Consider the following 27,737-nt stretch of genomic DNA (forward strand, 5'->3'; position numbering starts at 1 on the left):
CTGTCTCAAACAAACAGGCCTGGCACAGTGGCTCACACCTGCAATCCAAGCACTCTGGGAGGCCAAGGCGGGAGGATTGCTTGAGGTCAGGAGTTTGAGACCAGCCTGAGCAAGAGAGAGATCCCATCTCTACTAAAAATAGAAAAATTAGTGGGTCGTGGTAGTCCCAAACTGGTCCCAAAACAAAACAAAACAAACAAAAAAACCCCTCTGCTTTGGCCAAGTGTGGTGGCTCACCTGTAATCCCAGCTCTTTGGCAGGTTGAGGCAGGAGAATCCCTTGAGGCTAGAAGTTCAGGACCAGCCTGGGCAAAACAGTGAGAACCCCTAGCCCCTCTAGAATTGAGAATCTCCCTTATTGTTTTAGGTTGACAGGCCTTTTGTTTGTGAGACAGGGTCTTGCTCTGTCATCCAGGTTGGAATGCAGTGGCACGATCATAGGTCACTGCAGCCTTGAACACCTGGGCTCAAGCAATCCTCCTGCCTCAGCTTCCCGAGTAGCTGGGACTACAGGCACGCATCACCACGCCCAGCTAATTTTTTTATTTTTTTTTGTAGAGACGGGGTCTCACTTGTTGCCCAGGCTGGGCTCAAGCGATCCTCCCGCCTCGGCCTCCCAAAGAGCCAGGATTACGGAATTACAGGCGTGAGCCGCTGTGCCCAGCGCCCACACACCCAACTGTGGGAATGGTTACCTTTCCTGGGGAAAGGGCAAGAGAGGATCAAAGGAAAGCAAGAAGTGCCACTAATGCACACCCTCCGGTAAGGCCATAGCCAACCTGGGTCCCCTGCACAGGCTGCAGTTTTCTGAGTGTTCCTGAAGTGGCGTCACATAGCGGGAAGCCCACCTTCTCCCAGTCAGCCCGGCAGGAGCGAGCCCGCCGGCCGGAGGGCTCCAGGCCGGACCCCAGCCCGGGCGGGCGGCGGCCCCACCCGGCCATCCATCCGCCAGGGGCCCTCCGGGAGCCGCCCCGCCCACGCCGAGGTTTCGATTCCGGCCGAGCCCCGCCCCACGGAGGCCGAGGCCGCGGGGATGCATGGCGGGCGCCGGGCAGCGGAGCTGGGGGCCCGGGGGGCCCGGCCCCGGCGAGCCCGAGGGGGTGCGCGGCTGGCGCTGCCCGGAGCATCGCGACCGAGTGGTCGAGCTCTTCTGTCGCCGCTGCCGCCTCTGCGTGTGCGCGCTTTGCCCGGTGCTGGGCGCGCACCGCGGCCACCCGGTCGGCCTGGCGCTGGAGGAGGCTATGCACGTGCAGGTGGGGACGATGGGGATGCGGGCGGGGTGTGGGGGAGCGAGCCCAGGGGCAACGGCCGACGAGGGGTCGTGCCCGGCGTCCCACTGCAGTGCCCTCGAGAACCTGAAAACCAGAGGTTGCCCCAGAGCGCGTTTAAGTGTCAACTGATAGTTCAGAGCGCGAGACTGAGGCCCAGGAAGGGCACAGGCGGCGAGCCAAGGCCATCAGGATACCTTCAGAAGAGGTGGGTTTGGGAGTGAGCACTTGGGAGCCCAGGCTGTTTGTACCCAGATGTCAGTGACCTCGTCCGCCATGGGGGGCCCACCACACTGGCCTTGGGCTGGATGAAAATCTGCCTTCTAGTTAGCAGAGGTGAAAACCCTTCCTGTTAGAAAACGGCCACACACACATCTCTCTGGTTTACTCAATCCGGGGTTCACAGAAAGGGGCTGTGAACTGAGGAGTGACTGTCACCTCTACCTCCTTCTCTGCCCCCCCTCCACACAGACACTCCCATGCTTGCTCTGGACAGCCTGTGCCAACTATTACTATTATTACAGCCATTTTCTAGATCACTAGAAGGCTCTGGAGGCCGGGGAGGCCTTGAACCCAGGCCTCCCATAGAACTGCCCCCCAAAGGGCCATTCTCACCTTGGGGCCCTCACCCATGCTTAATCCTAATGGTGGCAGGGGGCTCTGGGCTCCAGTTCCACCCCTGTAGCTGGCTTGTTCTGTGGCTCTGTCATGAAGGCTGGGCCAGGCAGGCCTTCCTGTCTCTGACTCTCGTTGATTCTACCACTTCCACCTCCAAGAAGCCATCTGTGAGTACTGACCTTTTCCCCTGCACAACATGACATCACCACCACATTGTGAGAACCTTGGAACTCCAAGGTGAAAATGGGCCCAGAGGGGGCCTGCTTGGTTGAGTCCTGGGTTCAAGGCCTGCCCCTGTCTCTATAGCCTTCCTTTGTTTATGTATAAAATGGCTGTAATAATAATAATAATAGCTTCTCAAAAAACTGTTATTCAGAGTTACCTAGGCTACTTCCCAGAGATCTAGCTCAGGCACCCAGTTGTCCATTTTGTTGACCTATTGTCAACATTAAATAACGAGATTCAGAATATATGATTAACTCATGGTTTTGGCATCAAAGCTTGAGAATGGCTACCTAGAAGCATAGATTCAAGTTTCCCTGAATATACACTCCGATTAACAGCAGTTACCAGTGGGTTTTTGTTTTTTTTTTTTACTTTTTTTAATTTTATTGGTGGTTTTTTTTTTTTTGAGACAGAGTCTCACTCTGTTGCCCAGGCTAGAGTGCCATGGCGTCAGGCTAGCTCACAGCAACCTCAAACTCCTGGGCTCAAGCAATCCTCCTGCCTCAGCCTCCCAAGTAGCTGGGACTACGGGCATGCACCAGCATACCTGGCTAATTTTTTCTACATATTTTTAGTTGTCCAGCTAATTTCTTTCTATTTTTAGTAGAGATGAAGTCTCGCTCTTGCTCAGGCTGGTATGGAACTCCTGAGCTCAATGATCCACCCACCTAGGCCTCCCAGAGTGCTAGGATTACAGGCGTGAGCCACCATACCTGGCCAACCAGTGGGTTTTTAAGGAAAAAAGAAGAGGCAGTTCCTAAGTTGTTTACCAATAATTTGCATTAAAATAACAAGCTATTGGTTGGCTATACATTGCTCTTTGTATCACAAATTCTGGGAACAGGAAGATAATGGGTGAGGCAGCTAGTCAGGAACAAAATGCCTTTAAACAATTGCCCCCCACCACACCTGAGCGTGGAGGGGGATTGTTGGGAAGGGGGCAAGACTGAAGTTCCATACCCAGGTCTCTCTGGGCCTGATAAAGTTTGTATACCTCACATAGCTCATGCTGCTGTGAGCTATTTTTCTTTTGTCATTTCCCCTGTTTTCATCAAGGTCTTTTGAGAAAAGCCTTGTGGATGAACTCATGGTTTGGGCTCCTTTTATGTTCTAGAGCCTAGTCCTGTCACTAGGAAAGCTCATTCCTACCTAGTCCTGTTCCACCTGGGCGGAGGACATGTCTCAGTGAGGAATTTTAAGAGTGCCAAAAGCTGTATTGGAATGGCATCACAGGGTGGGGGGGAAAAAGAGACCTCAGTCAAATCACTGATTTATACAGCTGCTGTCACTTGTTGACTTAGCTTTGGTCTTTGGAATGCCATGAGTTTAGTTTCTACAGAAGAAGTAAAACAATGAGAGATACATAATAGAAATATAATGCACATAAGGATTATAATCAAAAAGAGAATTTGTACGCCAGACCAAAAAAAAAAAAACAACACCTATTTCATTGGAGAGTCAACTAAAAACATCATAAAATTAAAACCCAGGAAACTGGCTTGTAAAACTTGTTCTACAACTTTCCTTGTTGTAGCCTAAATAAATAATTTAGCCTGCTAAATAAATAATTCAGTATTTAGTCCAAACTGTAGGAAAATAATAAAAACTCAAAAACAATGGTCAGAGCTGGAATCTGATAAGAGGTGTGCTATAATTTTCTTCTGAAACATAATTTTTCTTTTTTCACTTCCCCATTTCTACCAAAGATAAATCTTAGTAGGACAAATTTACTTGCAAAATAAGTTTTATTATTATACTTGGCCTTATTATTTGCATAAAGTGCAACAAGAATAGTGATTGGCCATATAAGCTTTTCTCCTTTTCTTTTCTTTTCTTTTTTTTTTTTTTTTGAGACAGAGTCTCACTCTGTCGCCCAGGCTAGAGTGCCGTGACATCAGCCTAGCTCACAGCAACCTCAAACTCCTGGGCTTAAGCAATCCTTCTGCCTCAGCCTCCCGAGTAGCTGGGACTACAGGCATGCGCCACCATGCCCGGCTAATTTTTTCTATATATTTTTAGTTGTCCAGCTAATTTCTTTCTATTTTTAGTAGAGACGGGGTCTTGCTCTTGCTCAGGCTGGTCTGGAACTCCTGACCTCGAGCGATCCTCCCGCCTCGGCCTCCCAGAGTGCTAGGATTACAGGCGTGAGCCACCACTCCCAGCCAACAACAAGTTATTGAAAAAGATTTTCGAAAGATTCTGGAGAAGTTCATTTATAAACTCAGCCCTCCTCCTCCTCCAGGTGCACAGAGCTAGACACCCTTACAAATAGAGATTTCATTATAGATGTAAATTTCAAAATAGCCAGCTAAATGCCAGAAAGGTATATTTTGTAGACAAGTGTAGTCAGACAAGGTTGTCTTTTCAACTTGGCTTGTTTCCGGATTAGATTACTGACTTCCGGGTAAAGCCCTTTAATTAATAGGGTAAAGAAAGCATTCTGTATGCCTGAACTCAGCCTGGACAGCTCTGAAAAAGAAGCAAGCGTACATTACCTGAGGGCCTATCTTTTGTAAATACTTCATATCCAGCTTTCTTTTCTTTTAAACCAATTATCTTTTCAAGCGGTTTACCAATACCAAGAAGCCTTAAACCAAGGTTATGACTTAACCAAGGGCGAACTAGGCATCTCCAAAGAGGTGCAAAGCTGTCTTCCCAAGATCTAGAACCATCCCAGAGATGGCTCGAAGAAAGTCTCACTAGCTGCAAATGGAGAACCATCCACATTTTTGCACAGCCATAATTTCTAGGATCTCAGCTTCTCAGCTGTGCATCTATGCATAAGGCTCAAAAGCCCCGTACACCCACAGACAGAAAAAAAAGACCAAAAATCAGAAGTTCTCCATGTGAAGGAAAAGGATCAGTAACAAAGGGGTACCCCAAAAGGTCAAGAGCCAAGAGCCATACAAGTAAGTTTTTTTAATTTTTTTTTTTTTTTTGTAAGAGGCAGGATCTCATTCTGTTGCCCAGGTTGGAGTGCAGTGGCACAATCATTGCTCACTGCAGCCTCAAACTCCTGGGGAATTTCAGTATCCCAAGTAGTTGGGATTACAGGCATGTGCCACCACATCTGGCTAATTTTCCTTATTATTTGTAGAGACTGGGTCTTGCTTTGTTGCCCAGGCTGGTCTTAAATTCTTGGCCTCAAGTGATCCTTCTGCATCAGCCTTCCAAAATGCTAGGACTACAGGTGTGAGCCACCAAGCCTGGCCCAGACAAGTACTTTAAAACAAACAGGTCTCATTCCCTGACCAGGAATCAAACCTGCAGCACAGACTCTTAGCCACTAGACCACAGGGTGGAACGCTTTTTATAGATACTTCAGAGGATCCAAAGCAGGCAGTTTGAGCATTTAAAAGGATTTACTGCCTCTTCTTTCTCCCTTAAAAACCCACTGGTAACTGCTGCTCATTGGAGTGTATATTCAGGGCAACTTGAATCTGTGCTCCTGGGTAGCCATCCTCAAGCTGTGGGCTCAAATAAACTCTATACTTAATCATATTTTCTGAATCTTGTTATTTAAGGCTGACACTATGCATACCCATTTTTGCATCCACACACCTACTTACTTACCTAGCTGTTCACCCTTCATCCATCCATCATTCATTCACCAAACATCTGTTTAAGCACATGCCTTATTCCATGAGTCAAGGAATAGATTGAATCCTTCCCTGACCTGGAGCAGTTCCCTGGCTGGTTGGAGGGAGAGCACAGTGACAACACAGTGTGATAAGTACTAAAATTGAGGGGTCCAAGGCATTGGTCAGTGGGAACCAGAGAGAAGACAGTGAGAGCTGGGAACAGGAAGTCCAGGAAGACTTCTTGGGGGAGGTGTCATTGGAACTGGCTTTGAAAGATGAGTAGGGCGTCACCAGGTACCAAGACTGGAAAAGCATCTGTGGCTGGAGGGCATAGGCACCAGGAGGTCGGGGTAGTCCTTGAGTTGGGTACAGGAGCTGGACTTGAACGCTTGGAAATCACAATAGCACACGGATGTGCTCCTGGAAGTTGAAGCCATGGCGTATACTTGGGTTATGACCATCCCCCACCCACCCCTGCCCCCTTGCCTAGAGTAAAACTGTGCACACAGTAGCAAATGCTTGTGGGATGTTAAAGTCACAATAAGAGCTACATGTATTGAGCACTTACTGTCTACCAGGCATTCTGTGTGCATCTTCTCATTTAGCCCTGCAGCCACCCTGTGGGATTATCCCCATGTTTACAGCGGAGGAAACTGAGGTTGAGAGAGGTGGGAGGACAAAGCTGGGACTCAGACCTAGGACTCCTGACTCTGGGGCTTGTGCTCGTAACAGGTTGCTGGGGGCTTCCGGCTCTGCTCGAAGCTAGCAGCCCCTGATAATTCTGTTCAGTTCAGCAAACACGCCCAGGTGCCCCCCACTCCACCGTCCCTGTGGGGAGCTATGAATGGAGCAGGCCTGCCCTCAGGAAGCTCCCAGTCAACGGGGCAGGGCCCAGTGGCTGAGTGTAAGGCCAGGTGTAAGAAAGGTGAAGGTGGAGATAAGGTCACACCTGTGGGGGAGGGGGACGCAGACCACACCTTTGGAAAAACAACAGTTTCAAACAGCAGAGATATGGAAGGTAGGAGAGAGCAGGAAGCAGGGAGCATGAACCCCATGGCCCTCTCACCCAGTCCAGGGCCAGAGGGCCACAGACTCCCTGGAATATACATTTCATGAGGGCAGCTCCTAGAACAGGACCCAGCATGTAATAGGTGCTCAGTTAATAGTCACTCAAAAGTGGATGTTCTTCCCTGCACCCCAAGCTGCTTGCCTTCAGGTCCTATTTGAGTGGCTAGACTTGTCCTACAAAAAAAATGTGTGTGGAGCACGTCAAGATCCGCGGAATACCGGTGTGGACCTCTAAGGAGCAGAGGGACCCTAGTCCCAGCTCATCCCCTAGCTCACCCCATGACTTTGGGCAAGTCCCCTCACCTTCCCAGTCTCAGATACCTCAGCTGAAAAAGAATAAAGGGTGAGAGGAAATGACCCCTGTTGGGGAGACTGTTATCTCAAAAGTGACAGTATTATGACTTTTTTCCTAACTTCCTCCTGTACAGAAACTCACCCAAGAATGTTTAAAGCAGTTGGCAACCAAGAAGCAGCAGGAAGTTGGCAATATAACACAGATAGAAGATGCCGAAGAGAAGCTCAAGGCAAGTAAGACATTTCTTCCTTATTCTGATGGAGATGCCCACGGTTCCTCTGAGACACAGGGTCCCCCCAATATGGAGCCAAGGAAAATTAACAACCAACCTCACAGGGACAGCTCAGGTTTGGTGGAGGTTGGGGCTTCTATAATTTAGGGGGCCCTTTTTGAGAGCAAGAACACAAAATTACAGACAAAATTAGGTGCAAGACCATGCCCTGCAAGTGAGGGGCCTTGAGGCTCCGATTTCCTTTGCTTTGTGGCAAATCTCTGGTCCCTTTGCATCAGCTGCCATTCTCTTGGAGGGTCTCTCCAAGTGCAAATTGCCTTAAACAAAGCAAAATACAGCCTAAGGAATATGCAAATACCTCTTTAAGTTTCATTGCCACGTTGAAATTAAATAGAGTATGAATATGTTCCATAAATACGCACTTTCTTCAAGTTACTCCTTTCATAATGATTTTTATTTAAATAGATTCTGTGTGAAGTTTTGAATGGAAAGTTGAGGCTGATGATATTGTGAGCAGCCATTTTGACTTTGACAAAGTTGTTGCATTTTTAGGGGCCTTTTGTGTGAACTCAGCAGTCCCTTCCCCTCCCAGCCTCAGCTGCTCCCTCCTTGCAGTGAGGCCTGGGGCAGGGTCCCACAGTCAGAGAGGAGGACTGGCTCTGACTGTGGGAACAGCTGGCACCCAGCTCTTCCTGCGACCAGGCCAGCCCACAGAATTGGCCCCCCACTTGCCCAATGTCCATTCTCCCTCAGATGTCTTCACACCCCAGTATGCTGGGGACATCTGTGGTTCACACTGTGGCCCCAGTTTGATTATTAATAGTGTCCCTCCTATCTTCAAGAGCAGCACTCTGGGCTCAGGAAGATAAATCCTTTCCGGAGGATTTGGGAAGTGAAAGCTGCAACATTTGCAGGGATGGGGGAGGGGCTTGGGCTGTTCAGCCTGAGGACCAGGTTCACTGCCTGCAAATCTCTGAGCAGATATGGTTAGGGGGCCCAGAAGAAGAGAGTGTGGAGGGGCTAAGGGAGGGTCTGGGGCAGGTTTCACCTTAATCTAAGGAATGGTTTTCTTTCTTTTGAGACCCCCACTCGCATCCCACAACTTTTTACCTTTTTATGAATTTACAGGCAGTAGCAAAGATAGTACAGAGAAATTTTGTATACCTTCACCTAGTTTGCCCCAAGGGTTACATCTCACATAACTATAGTACAACATCCAAAATATTGACAGTGTATATAGTTTTATATCAACTTATCACATGTGTAGATTCAAAGAACCACCACTGCAAGCAAAATGCAGACTATTCCATCACTGCCAAGATCTACCTCCTGCTACACCTTGATAATCACCCCCACCATTTTCCTCCAACAGTCCCTAACGCCTGGCAATCATTAATTTGTTATCTATCTCTGTAATTATGGCACTGGAAGATGTCATAAAAATGGAATCATGGCCGGGCACTGTGGCTCACACCTGTAATCCTAGCACTCTGGGAGGCCGAGGCGGGAGGATCGCTCGAGGACAGGAGTTCAAGACCAGCCTGAGCAAGAGTGAGACCCCATCTCTACTAAAAATAGAAAGAAATTATCTGGACAGCTAAAAATATATATAGAAAATATTAGCCGGGCATGGTGGCGCATGCCTGTAGTCCCCGCTACTCGGGAGGCTGAGGCAGGAGGATCGCTTGAGCCCGGGAATTTGAGGTTGCTGTGAGCTAGGCTGATGCCACGGCACTCACTCTAGCCTGGGCAACAAAGGGAGACTCTGCCTCAAAAAAAAAAAAAAAAAAAAGGGAATCATACAGTATGCATGACCTTCTGAGGTCACCTGCCCAGGCCACTAACACTGAGTTCCCTCTTTGGTTTTGGCACCTGAGAATTTCCCTTTTTTGTTTGTTTGCTTGTTTATTTTATTTTGAGCTTGGTCGTATAATTTTTAAATTCACTTATCAGCATTTCTCTGTGTATGAAGAGGGATTCTCTGTGTCAGTTTCTTCTTCCTTATTGACCAAAACTGTATGTCACTTTATATATGGGTTTTTGTTGTTTGTTTAAGATCCTAACACTTCCCTATATCATTAAAAGTTCTTTTTTAATGTCAGTATTAGAGGCTGTATATTCCATTTTATGGATCTATCATGATTTATTAATCATTTACCTAATGTCAAACATTTAGATTATTTCCAGACAGTACAGTGAATATTTTTGGTAACTTATTTCCTTTGGAACACAGTCCTGGAGGTGACGAATCTGCAATAGGCACAAACATGTGTAAGGATCCTAATGCCTTCTGTTGAATTGGGACAGGCATAGCTTGTGGTAGAAAGGTCTGGGACAACCATTCTGCTCAGTACTGACTTACATAGAGGCAGTACTGGGGAAAGGCCATTTGCCTGAAAACTAATCCATAAAACAACTTTGTAAACAAATTAACATCAATAGAATTCATACATGGTCCAAAGTCTGCTGTTCAGAAGCCAATGACCAGGCCTAACCAAGCATTCCTTTCCAGAGAACCATTAAGAAGGACTTGGTCATTAATCCCTAACCAACACCCATTAAATGATTTTCTCTTACAACATTGTTAAATAAGCTGGTTGCTTCCCCCACTGTGGCACGGTCGAGGGGTGTTATGGTCTGAATGTTTGTCCCCTCCAAAACACATGTTGAAACTTAATCCCCAGTGTGGCAGCGTTGAGAGGTGGAGCCCTTACTCGGTGACTGGGTCATGAGGGCTCTGCTCTCATGAATGGATTAATCTATTCATGGATTAATGGGTTGTCATAGGAATGGGACTGTGGCTTTATAAGTTAGCGTGCTCGGCCCCTTGCCGTGTGGTGACCTGTGACACCTCAGGACTCTGCAGAGAGTCCCCACCAGTAAGAAGGCCCTCACCAGACGCAGCCTCTCAACCTTAGACTTCTCAGCCTCCATAACTGTAAGAAACAAATTCCTTTTCATTATAAATTATCCAGTTTCAGGTATTCTGTTATGTGTGACAGAAAACAGACTAAGATGGGGGCCAGTAGTACATCCAGGTGTAGGGAAAATTCAACACTCAGCCTGCTCCCCTAACTTTTTACTTAAACTGGGATTAGATGACAATATAGCAGAGTGGCTATGTTCTTTCCGAATCTTCCAAATTTTCTACCATGAGCTCTTGATACTTTTATAAATGAAAAAATAATGTGTGTATGTATATACATATAGATACATAGATATATTTAAGATTGGTTACTGTCTATTGAATCCAGATATAGTTAGGGATTTGGAATGTGTATAAGCTGTCAGAACTGAAATAATTTGTCATTGGTCACATAGCAAGGTAGGACCTGGGGTCACAGTGGTATCCATCAAGTCCACCCAGGAAGATGGAAGCCACTTTGATGGTTTTGGACAGAAGAGATTAACGCAGGGAATGGTGACACAAACACGGAAGAGCCAACCAGAAGATGGTGAGGCAGTCAGCGCCTGCAGGAAGCTGCCTCCACCCCTGGGCGCAGGGGCCAGGGCCACCTAGGCAGAAGCTGAAACCAGAGTGGGCCTGTTCTGTGAAAGCTGGAGGGTGGAGGGGCTTCAGGGGGGCAGCCGCTCATGGAGACAGTGCCCTGGTGGGAGGGGTGCCCTGGCTGCTCCCTTGGCCTCACCTCCGGATCTCCCTTTAGTTCTTCCTCCCATTGAACGCACCCAGCCTGAAGGAGGATCCTGGAAGTGCAGCCTACAGGGCTCAGCCCCTCTACCCTACAGAGCAGAGCTGGGGACAGGCAGGAAAGGAACCTCTGTCACAGACTCAGACTGGCACGGGACCCAGAAACCCTGGGGGGGAGAATAAATAGCCTCAGTTCCTGGCTCTGTGCCTTTCCCTGTGACCCACAAGAGCTGTAGGGACTGAGCCACAGAATGGGTCAGGGGACCAATGGGTGACATGAGCTGGCGTTTGTCAGGCTGGGAATGGGAAGATGAGGACCCAGCCTTGCCACACTGCTGACCTTGATAACGCCCCTGGTCTCCACACCCCACCTCCTCCTGCTGGTGCTGCCACCGTAGAGTCTGAGAGGTTCCAATACTAAAGTGTCCTGGGCAGGGTTGGAGAGCAGGCCTCCCCTCCCTGGCGGTGCCTCCTGAGAGGCGCGCAGAGCAGGGTTGTCCGAAGTCTTACTGAGTTTTCAGCAAAACAGCTCCTTCCCTTCAGCTCCTCACCCCAGAACCCAGAGCTGGATTTGCGTAGCAGCCAGCACCCCATGTGCCAGTCCCCCAGCCTGCACTGGCCACGGATTCATGGCTGGTCAGTTCTTCCTCTCCCTAGACCTTCGTCAGCTAGACTCCACCTGGCCCTCACCCAGCTGGGTCCAAACCCCAGCTCGGTTCAGTTGGGATCCAGTTTCACTTTGAACCAATGCCACCCAAGCTAGACGGCGTACTTCCTTGTTTCATTACCATCATTCTCTCTCCCTGCCCCCATCGTGTTGCATAACCATCCTCATCTGCTTACATCTCAAGTTTTCTGGTGGCTGTTTTCAGATAGTTATCCCTGCACTGAGAGTTAGAATAAGGTGTAGTGTCATTAAGCTTCCTTTGTATATTCTTTACAAAGTGTACCTGTAGAAACTGCTTGGAGCATAGCTTGGTTGGGAGGAGATATTTGCCCTCTTGGTTTCTCTATAAAGGTCCTTTATTTACTTATGTTGCCTCCAACATGTTCATAAATCAAGGGTTTGGAATACATTTTCTTTTCTTCATTTGGTCATTCAATAAGATAGATTCGGGTCTAGGCTCATTGACCCATTGCAACCATGTTATAAATGTGGACTAATTCCCAGGCTAGCCCAAAGCCGATTTAATCCATGAAGCCTGTGGTACGAGGTAGCCTCAGAACGTATCCATTGCCTAGAGCACTGTATAGGAAACACAGATTTAGGAAACTCATCTGCCATCTCCTGCCAAACCACATGCGGTCTCACTAAGAAGATAACATGGTATCACCTGGGCAACAGAGCGAGACTCTGTCTCTTAAGAAAAAATTCTTCCAATCTAATAGTCAAAAACTATTTTCTGATTACAGTGCTCACTTCCTTGATTGCTGGGAAGGCTGAGTGGCTCTTCATATGTTTGTTTTTGTTTTGTTTTTTTGAGACAGAGTCTCCCTTTGTTGCCCGGGCTAGAGTGAGTGCCGTGGCGTCAGCCTAGCTCACAGCAACCTCAAACTCCTCGGCTTCAGTGATCCTCCTGCCTCAGCCTCCCGAGTAGTTGGGACTACAGGCATTCGCCACCATGGCTGGCTAATTTTTTCTATATATATTTTTAGTTGTCCAGATAATTTGTTTCTATTTTTAGTAGAGACGGGGTCTCGCTCAGGCTAGTCTCGAACTCCTGACCTTGAGCGATCCACCAGCCTCGGCCTCCCAGAGGGCTAGGATTACAGGCGTGAGCCACCGCACCCGGCCTTTATTGATCATTTTAAAGCAATTTTGGCTTTTCTTGTGCTTATTCTTCCCCATAATAATTTAATAATTTTTAATCTGCATGTTAAGATTTTGACTTCATCAAATTTATAGAGTAACTTAGAGACAAATAGCATCTTTATAGCAATGAATCTTCCCATTCAGGGGTATGGTTTTCTTGGGTTTATTTTCAGATATTTTGCTATTTTCCCTCCTATTTTAAAAAGGATTTCTGTTTCTCCATGCATTTTTCAACTGATGATGGCTGGTACTTAGGAAAGCTTGAGTTTTCATAAGTTGATCTTGTATCTGATTGGCCACCTTGCTGAACTTGCTTTTTCAAGGTTATAATTTTTTTCTCATGTTGATTATTTTGGATTTCCTGGTTGGCAAACATATCATCTGCAACTGTTTGGTTTTTTTTTCCCCCCAGGCTCATGCAGAGTCAAGTAAAACCTGGCTGACGGGGAAATTCTCTGAACTCAGATTGCTACTTGATGAAGAGGAAGTGCTGGCCAAGAAATTCATTGATAAAAGCACCCAGCTTGTCCTCCAGATGTACAGGGAGCAAGTTGAGTCTTGCAGAGAGCAAATTGACATCATAAATGATCTCTCCAATAGGGTCTGGAGCATCAGTCAGGAGCCCTGTCCTGTACAGCGGCTGCAGGTAATGTTGGGGTTTCTGCTTACAAGCTGCCACCTGCCATTTCCGCTTAGTGATTGTGGCTTTGAGCACAGTATGAACACACTAAGCAAATATACAGAGAATTGCCTTGTCACCATGTAGACTTTCTCACCCCCACACAACTGGCCAGAAAATATACATTGTTAGGCAGATAATATACATCTTGGACTAATTAAATAATATTAACAGCCACAAATGAAATAATATCAACAGCCATGGGGCCTCTGTGTTCTGAGCACTTTATGTATCTTATCTTAGCTCTCATATTCACTAGAACTCTGCAAAGTGGCTATCCTCACCCCATTTTATGAATGACAAATTGCAGCTCAGGTGGGTGAAGTGACTCACCCAGGCTCACATAGCTGGTAGGTGGCAGAGCTGGGGTCCGAAGCCAGGTCTCTCTGACTATAAACCCACAACGCACATTGCCTGGTCCTCTGCCTGTATAGTCTTAAATTGAGACACCCATCCTGATAAGGCATGTGTCCTTTTAGCTACTGAGCAAATTCCAAAAGCTGAGTCATAGTTTGCCCAAGGGAGAGAGAAGGATGGCACTCTTTGGCCACTGGCCTTTGTTGAAGAAGAGACTAAGAAATAGCCCCTGTCATGGTCATTGCTGCATTTAATGAAAGCATGTTGTTGAGGATGATATTCCTGTCTTCAGGGAACCATGGGAGAAACTCCTGTCTGGTGTCAATACCCCTGTACATTCACCTGTGCACCAGGATTGCTTTTCCGCTAATATAACTCTTCCAGTTTCCTTCTTTGCCTTGGCTTCTGGGAATCTCAAATCCAAATCTGTTTCAACTAACTAGGCTAAGACTTCATGGCATATATTTTGTGTCTGGTTTTCTCTTTGTTTCATTATTCTCTCTGTATAGAAAATCTTGCAGCATTAGATGACCTTTGTAACTTTAAAGGCTGTGGGACAAGGATATAACTAAAGGTGGCACTGAATCTAACCCCAGATTAGCATGGGCTTTGGCTGTAAAATAACACAGACAAATGAATCAGTCAGTACAAAACCAGCCAAGCCAGTTCCCTGGTGGATATATCCACTCTTGTGCCTTCTTGTGTCCTCAGTCAGTTCAACCTGTGTCTCACTATCAGCTATTTCAGCCAAATTATAGGCACAATGGACGTTGTACTTTAAGAAGGGCAAGGCCAGGCGCCGTGGCTCATGCCTGTAATCCTAGCACTCTGGGAGGCTGAGGTGGGAGGATCGCTCAAGGTCAGGAATTCGAGACCAGCCTAAGCAAGAGCGAGACCTTGTCTCTACTAAAAATAGAAAGAAATGATTTGGACAGCTATATATATTTATAAAAAATTAGCCGGGCATGGTGGCACATGCCTGTAGTCCCAGCTACTCGGGAGGCTGAGGCAGTAGGATCGCTTAAGCCCAGGAGTTTGAGGTTGCTGTGAGCTAGGCTGATGCCATGGCACTCTAGCCCAGGCAACGGAGAGAGACTCAGTCTCAATAAATAAATAAATAAATAAAAAGGGCAAGATGCACAAAGCAGTACATTTGTTTGTTTCTTTTTAAATGATGGTAATTTTTAAGGATATCTAATACAAAGGAATGCTTCCATGGAGAAGAATGCTATTCTCACATCATAAAACACATTTTCAGGGTTCTGTCATTTCTTTTTTTAATTTTCTTGTGCCAGAGCTACTGATTTTAATCATTCATCATTCCTTTCTTCTATTTGTTCATTCATCTATTCATCAGTTCATACTGAGCCAGGCCCCCTGCTGGACATCAAGAGCTCATAGTTGGGTGGGGAGACAGGCTCAGACAGTTATATACAATATAGCTGAAGCAAGCTAGTAAAAGTACGTCCAAGAAATGGCTAACTCTCTGTGTGTGGGGGAGGACAGTCTGGGAGGACTTCTAGGAAGAGGTGATGATGGAGCTGGGTACTGGGAAATGAGTGGGTGCTCACTGGGTATATACAGAGGGACGAAGCAGAGAGGACATCCCAGGCAGAAAGGAACTATGTCCACCTGAGAGTCTGGCAGGCTGAGAACTACCTGGGGTACAGCCTGGCTTGGGGAGGAGTAGGGGTGTGGGGTGTAAGGGAGGGGGATAGTCAGATGCAGCTGGATCGGGAAGTCAGGGTTAGTTCAGGAAGCGCCTTATGTGCCAGGCCATGGAGCTTAGACTTTGTCCTATAGAGAGACAGGAGCCAGGGGTATGTTTTTAACCAAAGAAAGAGACCATTAATGTGGCCAGGTTAGTGCTTTAGAAAGATCACTTTGGTGACAGAATGGAGGATGGACTGGGGAGGCCAGGACTGGAGGCTGAAAGGGAGGAGGCCACGACATCCAGGAGAGAGATGAGGGTGGCCTGGACCAGGGCAGGGGCAGTGAGGATAGGCAGAGACAGGCAGGTTCAAGAGATGTGACAGGAATGGTGAGTGGAAGTGGGGAACGAGTAGGGAGAAACCAAGATGATGCCCGGTTTCTGGCTTGAGAGATGGGTGGCTGTTCCCTGAGCCTGCAAAGGCAAGAAGCAGCTGTGCTCAGTTGCATTCATTCATTTATTCCATCATGAATATTTATCGAGAACCTACTATGTGTCAGGTCCTGTGCTAGCTGCTGGAGTTTGGGGTTACTAGGTGGTGGCATTTGTCCTCTCATGGCCCCCAGTCCTACCCCACCCCTTTGTTCTCTGAGCCACCCTCCTACCTCCCTGGAGCTGCATCCTGCTCTCCCTTGACTTCCTGATAGTGCTGCGCCTCTCTGACCAGCGTACCTCCAGCTCTCTGCATGTGGCCTTAACCCTGGTTCCCACAAAAATGAGGGTGGACTCTAGACCCTCCGCCTTCTAGGCTGGATGGGGCTTGACGGCCATCACACTGCCCCCTCCCAAGGTACAGCATCCTGCCAGGTGGGGCCTGCCTCTGCCCCGGGTGCCAGGCCACCCTCTCTCCCTCCTAGGGCCCCCATCCGCCCATCCCTTCTGGGGTAACACTGCTGCCAGCCAAGACCTGCTCAACTGGGGCAGTCTGCTGCCTCCCAACTCCTTGCCCAGGACAACCCTTCCGAAAGTGCAAATACGAGAACGCACAGTAACTGTTTTCAGCAAGAAAGGCGTTTATGAAAGGACTAGGTGGCTCGCAGGCTCTCCAGGGGCCTGGAGAGTCCAGGTGGAAGATTGGGCAATAGGAATGAAGTCCAGGCCACAGCAGGGGTTTGTGCCATGTAGACCCCACTGCACCCCTGCTGGGCAGGACTTCACAGCTCACACTCCTGACCCAGAGCCTCCACCACTGCTGTCCCCAGGAGCCATACACTTGTCACTGCCTTCACCTTCACTTCCAAATCCAGGCTTTGGGTTGGGGGCGTCTTGTCACATGCCTGTAGCAGGGATGCAGAGGGGTGGGGAGAGTGAGTTTTCTAGCTTGTACTTAGCAAAGCTGCACAACACAGGAAGGTATTTAAGAGGTGCTTTCCAGGCAGAAAACAGGATGCACGCTCACTGTGGTGGCCACACCCCAGGCTTCCCTCTTGGGATGCATCTTCCTGCTCCCTCCTTAGGACAAGCCCCAGGGGCTCCTTGCCCAGGAAGACTGGCCCCTCACCCTTTTTGCCCCTGAGGCAGGCCCCTGTCACAGGGAAGGGCCCTTGTGTCAGCCCATCAGCCCCTTCACAGCTGGCACAGGGGGCGGCCCATGAACATGGAAGGAGGTGGGGGGATGCCCAGGGCCAGCACTGAAACCCAGCCTCCGAGGTCTCCCACCTCGGCCCTGCTGCACGGTCTCTCCAGGGGCCCAGCCTGGGCTGACTGCAGGTGCCAGGGCAGGGCGGGGCCTGGGTGTGCTGCCTGGGTCTGTCCTGGGTGCGCAGTGGGGGCTGGGACACAGCCGGCAGCTCCCCGAGCCGCCCTGACCCCCGCGTGCCCGCACAGGCATACACGGCCACCGAGCAGGAGATGCAGCGGCAGATGTGCCTCGGGGAGCTGTGCCACCCCGTGCCCGTCTCCTTCGAGCCCGTCAAGAGCTTCTTTAAGGGCCTCGTGGAAGCCATGCAGAGTACGTTACAGACGCCAATGGACGTTCGCATTAAGGAAAGTAAGTCGCCATTCGACCACCTTTGTGTCCTTAACTCTCCTAGCACCCTTTAGCCCTGAGACAGCTGTGAAAACCGTCACTCTAAGTCACGTCTCCCTCACTCAGAGGCCCTGGGCCAGGCGGGCCTGGTGCCCAGCCCACCCTCACGACTTCACCTCCTTCCCCTCCTGAGGCCGAGTCCTGCCTGTCTCCAGCCACACTGCCCTGCTTCTGCCCCTCGGACTGCTCCCGGGATCCTGCCACACTGAACCTCACCTGCCCTGGGCTCCCAGCTGGAATGGCCAACTCTTCCTCCTCCTCTTCCTCCTCTGGCTGGGAAGCCTTTCTCTGCTCACTCCCTCTCCTGGCCATCTCCTCTCTGCCCTCCCCCCAAGGCCTGTGGTGTCCTGCCTGGGTGTGTTCATGAGATGTCCCTCGCAAATGCCTGAAGGGCGGGAACCACTTTGGGTCTAGCTCTGAGGTTCCGAGGTCCCTGCGGGGCCTGGCACAAAGCAGGTGTTCAGAAATACCTTTTCGTTCATTCATTCATCTCTGCTGTTATGATTCATTCAGAATATGCATTGAGCCTCTACTACGTGCCAGGCACAGCAGGGCACAAAACAAAGCTCCTTTTACTTCGTGGTACTCACAGTCTTTGGGGTGGGGGAGACAGACAACACACAAACGTGTCAGGCGATGAGAACTGCCATGAAGAACAGTAAAGCAGGGCAAGACAGATGACAGATGACGGGAGAGTGACGAGGAGGAGCTATTTCATACGGGGCAGTGGGGAAGGCCTCTGAGCAGAGGACACGCAGGGTGACATGACAGAAGCACTCTGCAGGCTCTCTCTGTGGGTCTGAAGGGCAGGAGAGCACCGTGTCACATACACGGCCTCTGGAGCCAGACTGCCAGGCTCCTCGCCCAGGTCTCCAATCCCGCCGTCTTGGGCAAGGCCCGCCCCTGAGTGCTGCCCTAGCTGACTTCACTTGTCCTGGAGTTTGCCTGTTGCTGTGAATTTTCATTTCCTACTTAAATTTGCAAGTGATTCTTGGGGAGCGATTATGCGACTCTCCAGTTTTGCAGTATTTTTAGTCTGTCTTCTTTGTGCTGCTTGCACGAGCACTAGGCGCTCATTTCTCACAATTCGTTACAGACATGAACTGCCAGCTCTCAGGCTCCTCCAGCACCATGCCAGGAACGCTGCTGAAAATCAGCCCCTCACCTGAGCGATCGCTCTTCTTAAAATGTAAGACCTTGGGAGTGGGGAGAGGGTGGCGAGGGTGGGATGCTGGGCCAAGGACGGTCATGGCAATGGAGGCCCCCCTTTTTTCTTATTAAGGAACCCAATTTTTTAAAAAACTTTTGTTATTAGTTTTAAAGACATGTAAAGTAATACGTGTTCATTGTAGAAAAATTAGGAAACAAAAGAAAAAAGAAAATTACTCATAATCCCTCTCCCATGAATAATTATTATTACTTGTCCTTTTTCTTTGGCATATCTAATATACATATAATGATGTGTTTAATACATCTTTTTATTTTACAAACATCATATCATACTATACATACTGTATTGTAATCTGTGTTTTCATTTACTAATATATTATGAACATCTTTGTTCTCTCAAAAAATTGTACAGGTAATGCATGCTTCTTGTAGAAAATCAGAAATTATAGAATATACAATTGCTTCTGCCAAAGATAAATGCTGTTAATATTTTAGTATATATCTTTTCAGACATTTTAAAGCATGTATATGGACAGATTTTTAAAAAATGGGATGCTGCTTTTGTAATTTTTTTCATTTAACAATATAGCTTGAACAATTCAGTAAATATAAATATTATCATGATTTTTAAATGCTGCATGGTATTACATTGAATGGATGTGTCATAGTTAACCAATCTCATAATGTTGGATGTTTAGACTGGTTTACATTTTCATTTCTATAATATAAATCCATTCTTGTACACATTTGTTGAATTAATTAATGAACAAATGAATACACCTTAGCTCATTTTCAGATTATTTTTTAGGAGTAATTTCTCAAAGTGGAATTACTGGGTGTCAACCTAAAATGATCAAAAGGCTCAGGATCCAGTTAAAAGAGTTTATTCAATCCCAAGTAGAGGGCAGCCCTCTGGGGACACAAGGACACCAAAGAATGGTGATTAGGGATCCCAGTGTGGGGAAAAGTGAAGTTCATTTTTATAGGCAAAAAAAAAAAGCAGAGGTGCTGAACAGAATTACAGCATTTTCCATATAAAGGCTAACATACAGATGTAAGGTTTGATTGGCTAGTATTGATTACACTAAGGGGGTTGCTTAACATTGTAATGTTAAGCAAGGTAACAGTGGTCTAGGTTTGCATGAAGACTAGAGAGTCTGGTTAATGTATAACATCTCAACACAAAGGTCAGGAAGCAATGATCATGCACCAGAAAAGAAAAAACAGCCATATTATGTGACTCAGTTTCCAAGGTTTAACTTTTCCCCTTGGCATAATAAATTTGAAAGGTTCTGAAATTTTATTTTCTTTTTACACTGGACATGCATTCTTAAAAGTAAACTTACACAAATCAAAGGTGTGCATCTCACTGATTCTGTAAAAGTAAACACATTCAGTAACTTCCTTCAGATGAAGAAATGGAAATTTGCACTCCCCAGAAGCCTCCTCATGTCCCTTCTTATTACTATCTCCAAAGGTATCTACTCTCCTGACTTCTAACACTGTTACTTTTGCCTGTTTTTAAACTTTATATATAACTAGATCATTCAGACTGTACTTTTTTATTCAACATAATATTTATGAGATTTACCCATATTATCATGTGCAACAGTAGTCTGTTCATTTTCACTGCTGTGTAGTGTTCCATTACTGTATGGGTGTAGCACACTTTATTCATACTACTGATGGACAGTTGGATTGTTTCAGTGTTGCCCATTGTGAATAATGTTGCTATAAAATTCTTGTGCATGTCTTTTTTTTTTTTTTTTTTTTGAGATGGTGGTCTCGCTATGTTGCCCAGTCTGGTCTTGAACTGTTGAACTCAAGCGATCCTCCCACCTCAGCCCCCCAAGTAGCTGGAATTACAGGCGTGCACCACTGTACCCAGCTTGTGCATGTCTTTTGATACACACATGCATGCATTTCTGTTGGGTATTTGCCCAGAGTGGGAGAAAATGATGCCCACGATAACCACTTCTATTCAACGTTGTTCTAGATGTCATAGACAGTACCTCAAGGCAATAAAATGAAAGGCAAGAAGGACTGAAGACGGAAAAAAGAGATTATTCTTAGATGATACGAATTATGGAAATCCCAAATAATCTAAAGGTAATTTAGAAGTGCTAAATGAATTTAGAACAGCTGCTTGATATATCAGTATACAAAAATCAACGAAATTTCTGTATATTAGCAGTAAACAATTAGAAAGTAAAATTTTAAAAATAAATAAATCTAACAGATGATGTGTAAAACCTCTTCACAGAAAACACCAAAACATTCCTCTGAGACAGTAAAAACAGATTGAATAAAAGGAGGGATATACCATGTTCCTGTACTGAAACACTCACTGTATGTTTCCTGTAGCTGCTGTAACAAAGTACCACAAACTTGGTGACTTAAAACACAAATCTATTAGATTACAGTTCTGTAGGATGAAAGTCCAATACGAATCTCACTGGGATGAGGTCTCTTGGGAGGCTCTAAAGGAGAGTCCATTTCCTTGCCCTTTCCAGCTTCTATCGGCTGCCTGAATTCTTTGGCTCATGGCCCCTTCCTCCATCTTCAAAGCCAGCAATGGTCCATCTCTCTGGCCCATTCTTCTATGGTCACATGTCTGTGTAACTCTCTTCTTCTGCCTCCTGCCACTCTTAAGGGCTCTTGTGATTACTTTGGGGCCACCTAGATAATCCAGACTAATTTCCCTTTCTTAAAGTCAGCTAATTAGCAACCGTAATTCCTTTTTGCTGTGTAACCTAACATTCACAGGTTCTAGGGATTAGGATGTGGACAACTTTAGAGGGTCATTCTTTTGCATACCACACTCACTATTGTAAAAATATCAGTTCTTCCCAACTGATCTATAGATTCAATTGTAATCCTATTCAAAATCTCAGGAAGTTTTTTCTTTGTAAGTGGCAAGCAGATTTTAAAGTGTTTATAGAAATAAAAGGGTGGAGAATAGCCAAGACTGTCTCAGAGAGAACAAAACAAAGTTCAGAATCATATTTACACATACAGTCACCTAATTTCTAACAGGAATGACACAATAGTACAGTGGGGAAAGGATAATGTTTTTGATAAATGATACTGGTCAATTGGATATCCATATGGGAAGAAAATGAATCTTGATGTCTGTCTCACACCAGTAACAAAAATAAATTCCAAGTGAATTAGAGGCTCTAATATGAAAGAGAAAACAACAGAGCTTTTAGAAAATAATGCAAGAGAAATCTTCATGATCTTGGGGTAGGCAAAAATTTTAAAAACGGGACATAGCCGGGGCACAGTGGCTCATGCCTGTAATCCTAGCACTCTGGGAGGCTGAGGAGGGTGGATTATTTGAGCTCAGGAGGTCAAGACCAGCCTGAGCAAGAGCAAGACCCCGTCTCTACTGAAAATAGAAAGAAATTATATGGACAGCTAAAAATATATATAGAAAAAATTAGCTGGGCATGGTGGCACATGCCTGTAGTCCCAGCTACTTGGGAGGCTGAGGCAGGAGGATTGCTTGAGCCCAGGAGTTTGAGGTTGCTGTGAGCTAGGCTGACGCCATGGCACCCTAGCCCAGGCAACAGAGTGAGACTCTGTCTCAAAAACAAACAAACAAAAAAAACGAGACACAAAAGACACTGACCATATAAAAATTGATAAATTGGACTTCAATAAAATTAAGAGTTTCTCTTCATCAAATCACTCAAAGGAGCTGGGTGTGGTGGTGCATACCTGTAGTCCCAACTACTCAGGAAACTGAGGCAGGGAAGATTGCTTGAGCCCAGAAGTTCAAATCCAGGCTGGGCAACATAGAGATCCCATCTCTTTAAATAAAAAGCCTCAGAGTGGGAGAATATAATTTGCATTCAGAAACAGATACTCAAAAAAACACTCATCCTAAATTTGTAGAGTTTCTACAAATCCGTAAGCAAAAGACAATTAATATTTAAAAATCACCAAAAGACTTGAACAGGTACTTCACAAAGATTAGGGTATCTATATGACCAATAAAGATATGAAAAGGGCTGGCTGAGGCAGGAGGATCGCTTGAGGTCAGGAGTTCGAGGTTGCAGTGGGCCCTGATGACACCACTGCACTCTAGCCAGGTATCAGAGTGAAACTCTGTCTCAAAAAAAAAAAAAAAATATATGAAAAGGTGTTCAACATTAGTCATCAGAAAACTGAAAATTAAAACCTCATCAGACAGCACTGCACACCCACTAGAATGGCTAAAATTTCAAAAACTGATCATGCCAAGGTTGACAAATATGTGGATAACAAGAATTTCTCTTACATTGCTGTTAAAAGTGTAAACAGACGGGAAAACTGTTTGGCATTTTCTACTAAAGGTGAACGTCCTATATAACCCTATGTTCCAGACTTAAAAAAAAAAAAAACTTCATGTCTACATACATGATATAATGCAAAGAGAAATGTTAATGAGATTAAATCACTACAAACTTTCTGGAGGACAATTTGGAAATATTTATCACAGGCCTTACAACAATCATACCCACTGACCCAGCAATTCCTCTTTTAGGAATATACCCTAAAGAAGTAATCAGATACATAAAAATATAATCCTATTAGTATTTCCAAAAGCTTTTTTAAGAAGCCTAAATACTCAAAACAATAGAGGATTAAATTAAATGTGTCCATACATCAAAATCTGAGAATCATCACTAAAATGCTCATGTTAAAGAATATTTGATGTGGCAAAATTGTTCATATCAACAAATTTTAAAAAGCAGATTATCTAAGAGTATGTACAGTATGATACCAATCTGCAGCAAAACTATAAAACGGCAGGTTAGCGGGGGGGAAAAAATTGGAAGGACATACACCCGTGTTAGTAACAGGATTGCTTTTTCATTAAATTCTTAGAAATTGGCAATTCCGTGGTCCAAAATTCAAATGGTATAAAGGGTGCACGGTAGAATTTTCTCTCCTTCCCCAGCCCCTAGCCACCTCCCCAGAGGCAATTGGGGTAAAAGCTGGGGTGGCCTCCAAACCCTCCCTGGGCGGCCTCCGCGCCTTCCCGTTTTGTACCCCGCGCGCGTGCGACGGCCGGGAGCAAGAGGGTGGGCGCCCGGGGGCGGGGCGCAGAGCCTGCCCCGCCCACCAGGCGTGGCTCCGTGTCCCCGCCCCCTGCAGACGCACGCACGCCCACGCTGGAGCCGGACACGATGCACGCGCGCCTGCGCCTCTCCGCCGACCGCCTGACTGTGCGCTGCGGCCTGCTGGGCCGCCTGGGGCCGGCGCCCGCGCTGCAGTTCGACGCGCTCTGGCAGGTGCTGGGCCGCGACTGCTTCGCCGCCGGCCGCCACTACTGGGAGGTGGACGTGCAGGAGGCGGGCGCCGGCTGGTGGGTGGGCGCGGCCTACGCCTCCCTGCGGCGCCACGGGTCCTCGGCCGCCGCCCGCCTGGGCTGCAACCGCCAGTCCTGGTGCCTCAAGCGCTACGACCTCGAGTACTGGGCCTTCCACGACGGCCAGCGCAGCCGCCTGCACCCCCGCGACGACCCCGACCGGCTCGGCATCTTCCTGGACTACGAGGCCGGCGTCCTCGCTTTCTACGATGTGACGGGTGGCATGAGCCACCTGCACACCTTCCGTGCCACCTTCCAGGAGCCGCTGTACCCGGCGCTGCGGCTCTGGGAAGGGGCCATCAGCATCCCTCGGCTGCCTTAGGGGCGAAGGCCGGAGTGACCTTCCCCGACCATCCTGTCTCACCTGGTCTCACCTCGAGCAGAGTGGCTGGTCTGCTTCCTACTTTCTAAGCCCCTCTCTCTGCCCCAGCCCTTCCCCACAAATTACGCTCAGTGCCGTGACCGGTCCCTCTCCCAGGCTAGTTTCAAACATGTCCTAAACACACGCCTGCTGCTGTCTCTTATCAGACCTCCCCACACACAGACACCACCACTGCCACTTACACTACACTACTTTTAGTCCAGGGTCCTGAAAGTGACATACCCACAGGAGAGCCCTAAGCATCCTGACCTTGTCTGAATACGTTATGCTCAGCCTGAGGACCTCCTCCCTCCTACAGCACGTGAACCCTGGCACATAGTAGGCACACAGTAAATATCTGTCAATGAATGACAGTCGCCCGGCCTTGCTCTTGTATCCCTTAAGGTCCCTTGGATCTGCCTCCTCTCCATCTTCTTCAGCTTGTCCACATCCCCTCAATCCAGAGCAGCTGCAAGAGCTTCTTAACACTCCCTGGCCTGAACAGTCTCCCATCCTCATCATCCGTGCTAAAACCAGAGTGATCTGTCTAAAACCTCACTTAACCTCTTAGAACTTTGAAGAGGCTCCCAAGGACTACATGGAAAAACGAAAAACAAGCTCTTTCCATTAGCATTCAAGGCTTTTCTAGTCTGGCGGAGACCACTTACCTTCATCTGGCTCTTGCTGCTCTTCAGAGACCCTCCAATCAGAAGTGTGAGTCACATGGTTCTCTCTCTGCATGGTGGCCTTTGCTGCTGTCCTCTCCACGCCGCACAGGCCCACATTTGTAGACGAAAACCTTCTGGTCTGCCCTAGTCTTCCTCAGGCCACAAGAATCTCTTTCTTAGAAATCTGGGACCTATCTCTCCAACTAAATTGGAAGCTTTTGGAAGGCAGATATGCCCACCTACACTCTTCCCTCCCAAGCAGTGAACTAATAACCAGCAGGTGCCCATCACTGAATCACAGAACAGCTGAGCTGGGAGGGCCTCACGGATCACCCCGCCTGGCCTCCTTGTACAACGGGGGAGACTAAGTTACCCATGGTGATTTAGGGCTGAGCCAGGCCTGCAGCCCAGACCCGTGCCCCCACCCACCAGCCCCCCCAGGCAAGTGTCTGACCTGTCTGCTGGCCCAGTTTTCAGGCCCAGCTTTCAAGCTGGGAGATTTTACTTACTCATTTCTCAGGGGATGCTGGGAAGGAATCAGCAGGGACTATTGCTAAGCAACCACTGGCAGTTTTCCCCACTGTCTTGGGACAAAAAGGAGACGAGTTAAGTGGGGTTTGGGCAGCCTCAGCCAGACATCCCCATGCTCCTCAGATCCCTCAGACCAAGATGTTGCCAAGGAAACCCAGAGAGCCCAGCTTTCTGCAAGGAAGTGACAGAAACAGAGAACCAGCAGCTCCTCTAGCAGGGAGAGGTAGGCCCCCTTCCCAGGGCCTGTGCCTTAGTTCTGAAGGTTCACCATCCTGATTTGTCAATTCCCTAGATAGTTTTGAAGTCTTACTGTGTTACAGCATTTTCTTAGGTGCTTGGTGGGAGGACAGTGGGAGGGTGAGGAAAACGCAAGGCTGAATCCCCCTCACGGTTTAAACAGACTTTCAGTACGTTAATTAGTTTGAACCATATAAAACTGTCCATTTTCAATAGTTTTTGCCTTAAAAATGGTACTTTCATATGGGCCAATGTAATATAAGAATACAAGGCAGAAGGTACCTCAAAAGTACCTTTACTTCTAACCAAATAACTTAAAACTCTAGCTGGGTAGGTGTCTAAGTACTATGCTTCAGATATCCTGAGAAAAGGGGAAATTAGTTCTCCTAATTAAAATTCTAATTAATTTAGAAATGGCCCAAAGCTGAACTGTGATGGGCAGAGGACATTCCTGACAGAGGGAAGTTAGTACACTTGACCCCACATCTCTGTCCATCCCTGAGACCAAGGCCTGTTCCCAGACCCACAGCCGCAGGGCCCAAGTAATAAGACAGTTCTCACTGTCTTGCAGCGCGCTGTGCTCATGCTTTACAGCTAAACTCGCTTGACCCTCACGTCATGCCTCGGGGGTAGAAAGTTATCCCAGGTCTCCACGGGGCAAAATGGAGACCCAGAATGAGTCACTTGCCCCAGGTCACACAGCTAGTGGTGGAGCTGGGGTCTGGGCCCAGCCTGTGAGCTCCAGGTCTGTGCTCATGTGCGTCGGGCCCTGCTACTCAGAGTGGATGCAGCTGGTCTCTGGCCAGCACCTGCTCACTGTGGCTCCTCTCGTTGAGTTACGGCCTCAGCTGCTTTGCTTCTGCCTGGTCACTCTGTGGAACTTGACTGTACCTTTGGATTACCTTCCTTGGGACCTGAGATGAGGCCTTACACCCAGAGGGGGACTAGTTTTGAGATTTGGGGAGTCACATAGCAGAAACAGAACTGGACTATGCAAGCTGAAAACTGGCTCTGTGCCAAAGCCTGTGCTAGCCAGAAAACTGCAGTCTCGGTCCATAATCAATTGTGTGACCTCAGGCTAGTCACTTTTACTTGCCGGTATCATATATAAAATGGGGGTAAGGACACTAACTAACAGTGCTGTGAGGCTCAAATGGGCCAAAGGTTATGAAATTGCCTTAAAAACTGTAGTGTAGTGTTGTGCGAGGACCTGTTGGCACCCCCGGTGGCGTTCCCACTGTACTGTCAGAGTGCTGAGACAACTGATACTCCCAGCTGCCACCTGGCAGTAGCAGGAGCCTCCCTGAATATTCTCAGCATAGGAATGAAGCTTCCTTGGGGTCCGTGTCTATAGAGTACTGTCAATTTACCTTATTCTCTGTCAGATTTTAATTTGTAGATGAAAATTCTTTATTGACATGACATAGCTTCCAGATATTTTTAAATGACAGCAATTTTCTAATATGTGGTTTAATAAAGCATGAATATTGTCTCTTTTAACCATGCTCTTCTTCACTGGGAGTTCATTTTGCTTCGAGTGAGTACATAGCACCCAGGCCTGGACAGGCCCCCACTGTCACCCATCCCTGCCACAACTTTCTAGTGCTAGTCAGCTGGTCCTAGATCGGATGTCTCTGGCGATGAGGAGTTCACTACTTCTGTAGGTAACTAAATTCTTGCTTATGTGGAAACAAACCCTGACTCCCAGCTATCCCTATCCAAGAAGTATTATGTAGTTTTTGGCATCTTTGTGATCATCCTTTAGCAACAATGAAGCCATTTGTAGTCACTTCCTAAGATTTCAGGGACCTTCCCTTCCCTATTCTATCTGATCTCTTCTGTTTCTGCAGTTCCACTTTGTCAGGGAGCAGGAGACCGTGATGCCAG

The 27,737-nt window shown here is 47.4% G+C and overlaps 1 protein-coding gene across 3 annotated transcripts; it reads left to right on the forward strand.

Annotated features, from left to right (window-relative positions):
- Nucleotides 1-1,014: 1,014 nt before the first annotated feature.
- On the forward strand, nt 1,015-27,350 carry TRIM14 (tripartite motif containing 14). Of its 3 annotated transcripts, none has more exons than XM_045562485.1 (6): nt 1,015-1,252; nt 7,188-7,283; nt 13,161-13,394; nt 17,323-17,485; nt 18,621-18,713; nt 23,840-27,350. In XM_045562485.1, exons 1-6 carry the CDS (start codon nt 1,037-1,039, stop codon nt 24,373-24,375), a joined length of 1,338 nt encoding a protein of 445 aa, XP_045418441.1. In that variant the 5' UTR covers nt 1,015-1,036; the 3' UTR covers nt 24,376-27,350. The 3 variants fall into 3 exon arrangements, with proteins under 3 accessions (XP_045418441.1, XP_045418442.1, XP_045418443.1); XM_045562486.1 differs by lacking the exon at nt 1,015-1,252 and adding an exon at nt 1,283-1,475 and having other exon boundaries at nt 7,188-7,287; XM_045562487.1 differs by lacking the exon at nt 1,015-1,252 and adding an exon at nt 1,412-1,475.
- The last annotated feature ends 387 nt before the right edge of the window (nt 27,351-27,737 follow it).

This window comes from Lemur catta, chromosome 10 (genome assembly GCF_020740605.2).
Source record: "Lemur catta isolate mLemCat1 chromosome 10, mLemCat1.pri, whole genome shotgun sequence".
Classification (NCBI taxonomy): Eukaryota; Metazoa; Chordata; class Mammalia; order Primates; family Lemuridae; genus Lemur; species Lemur catta.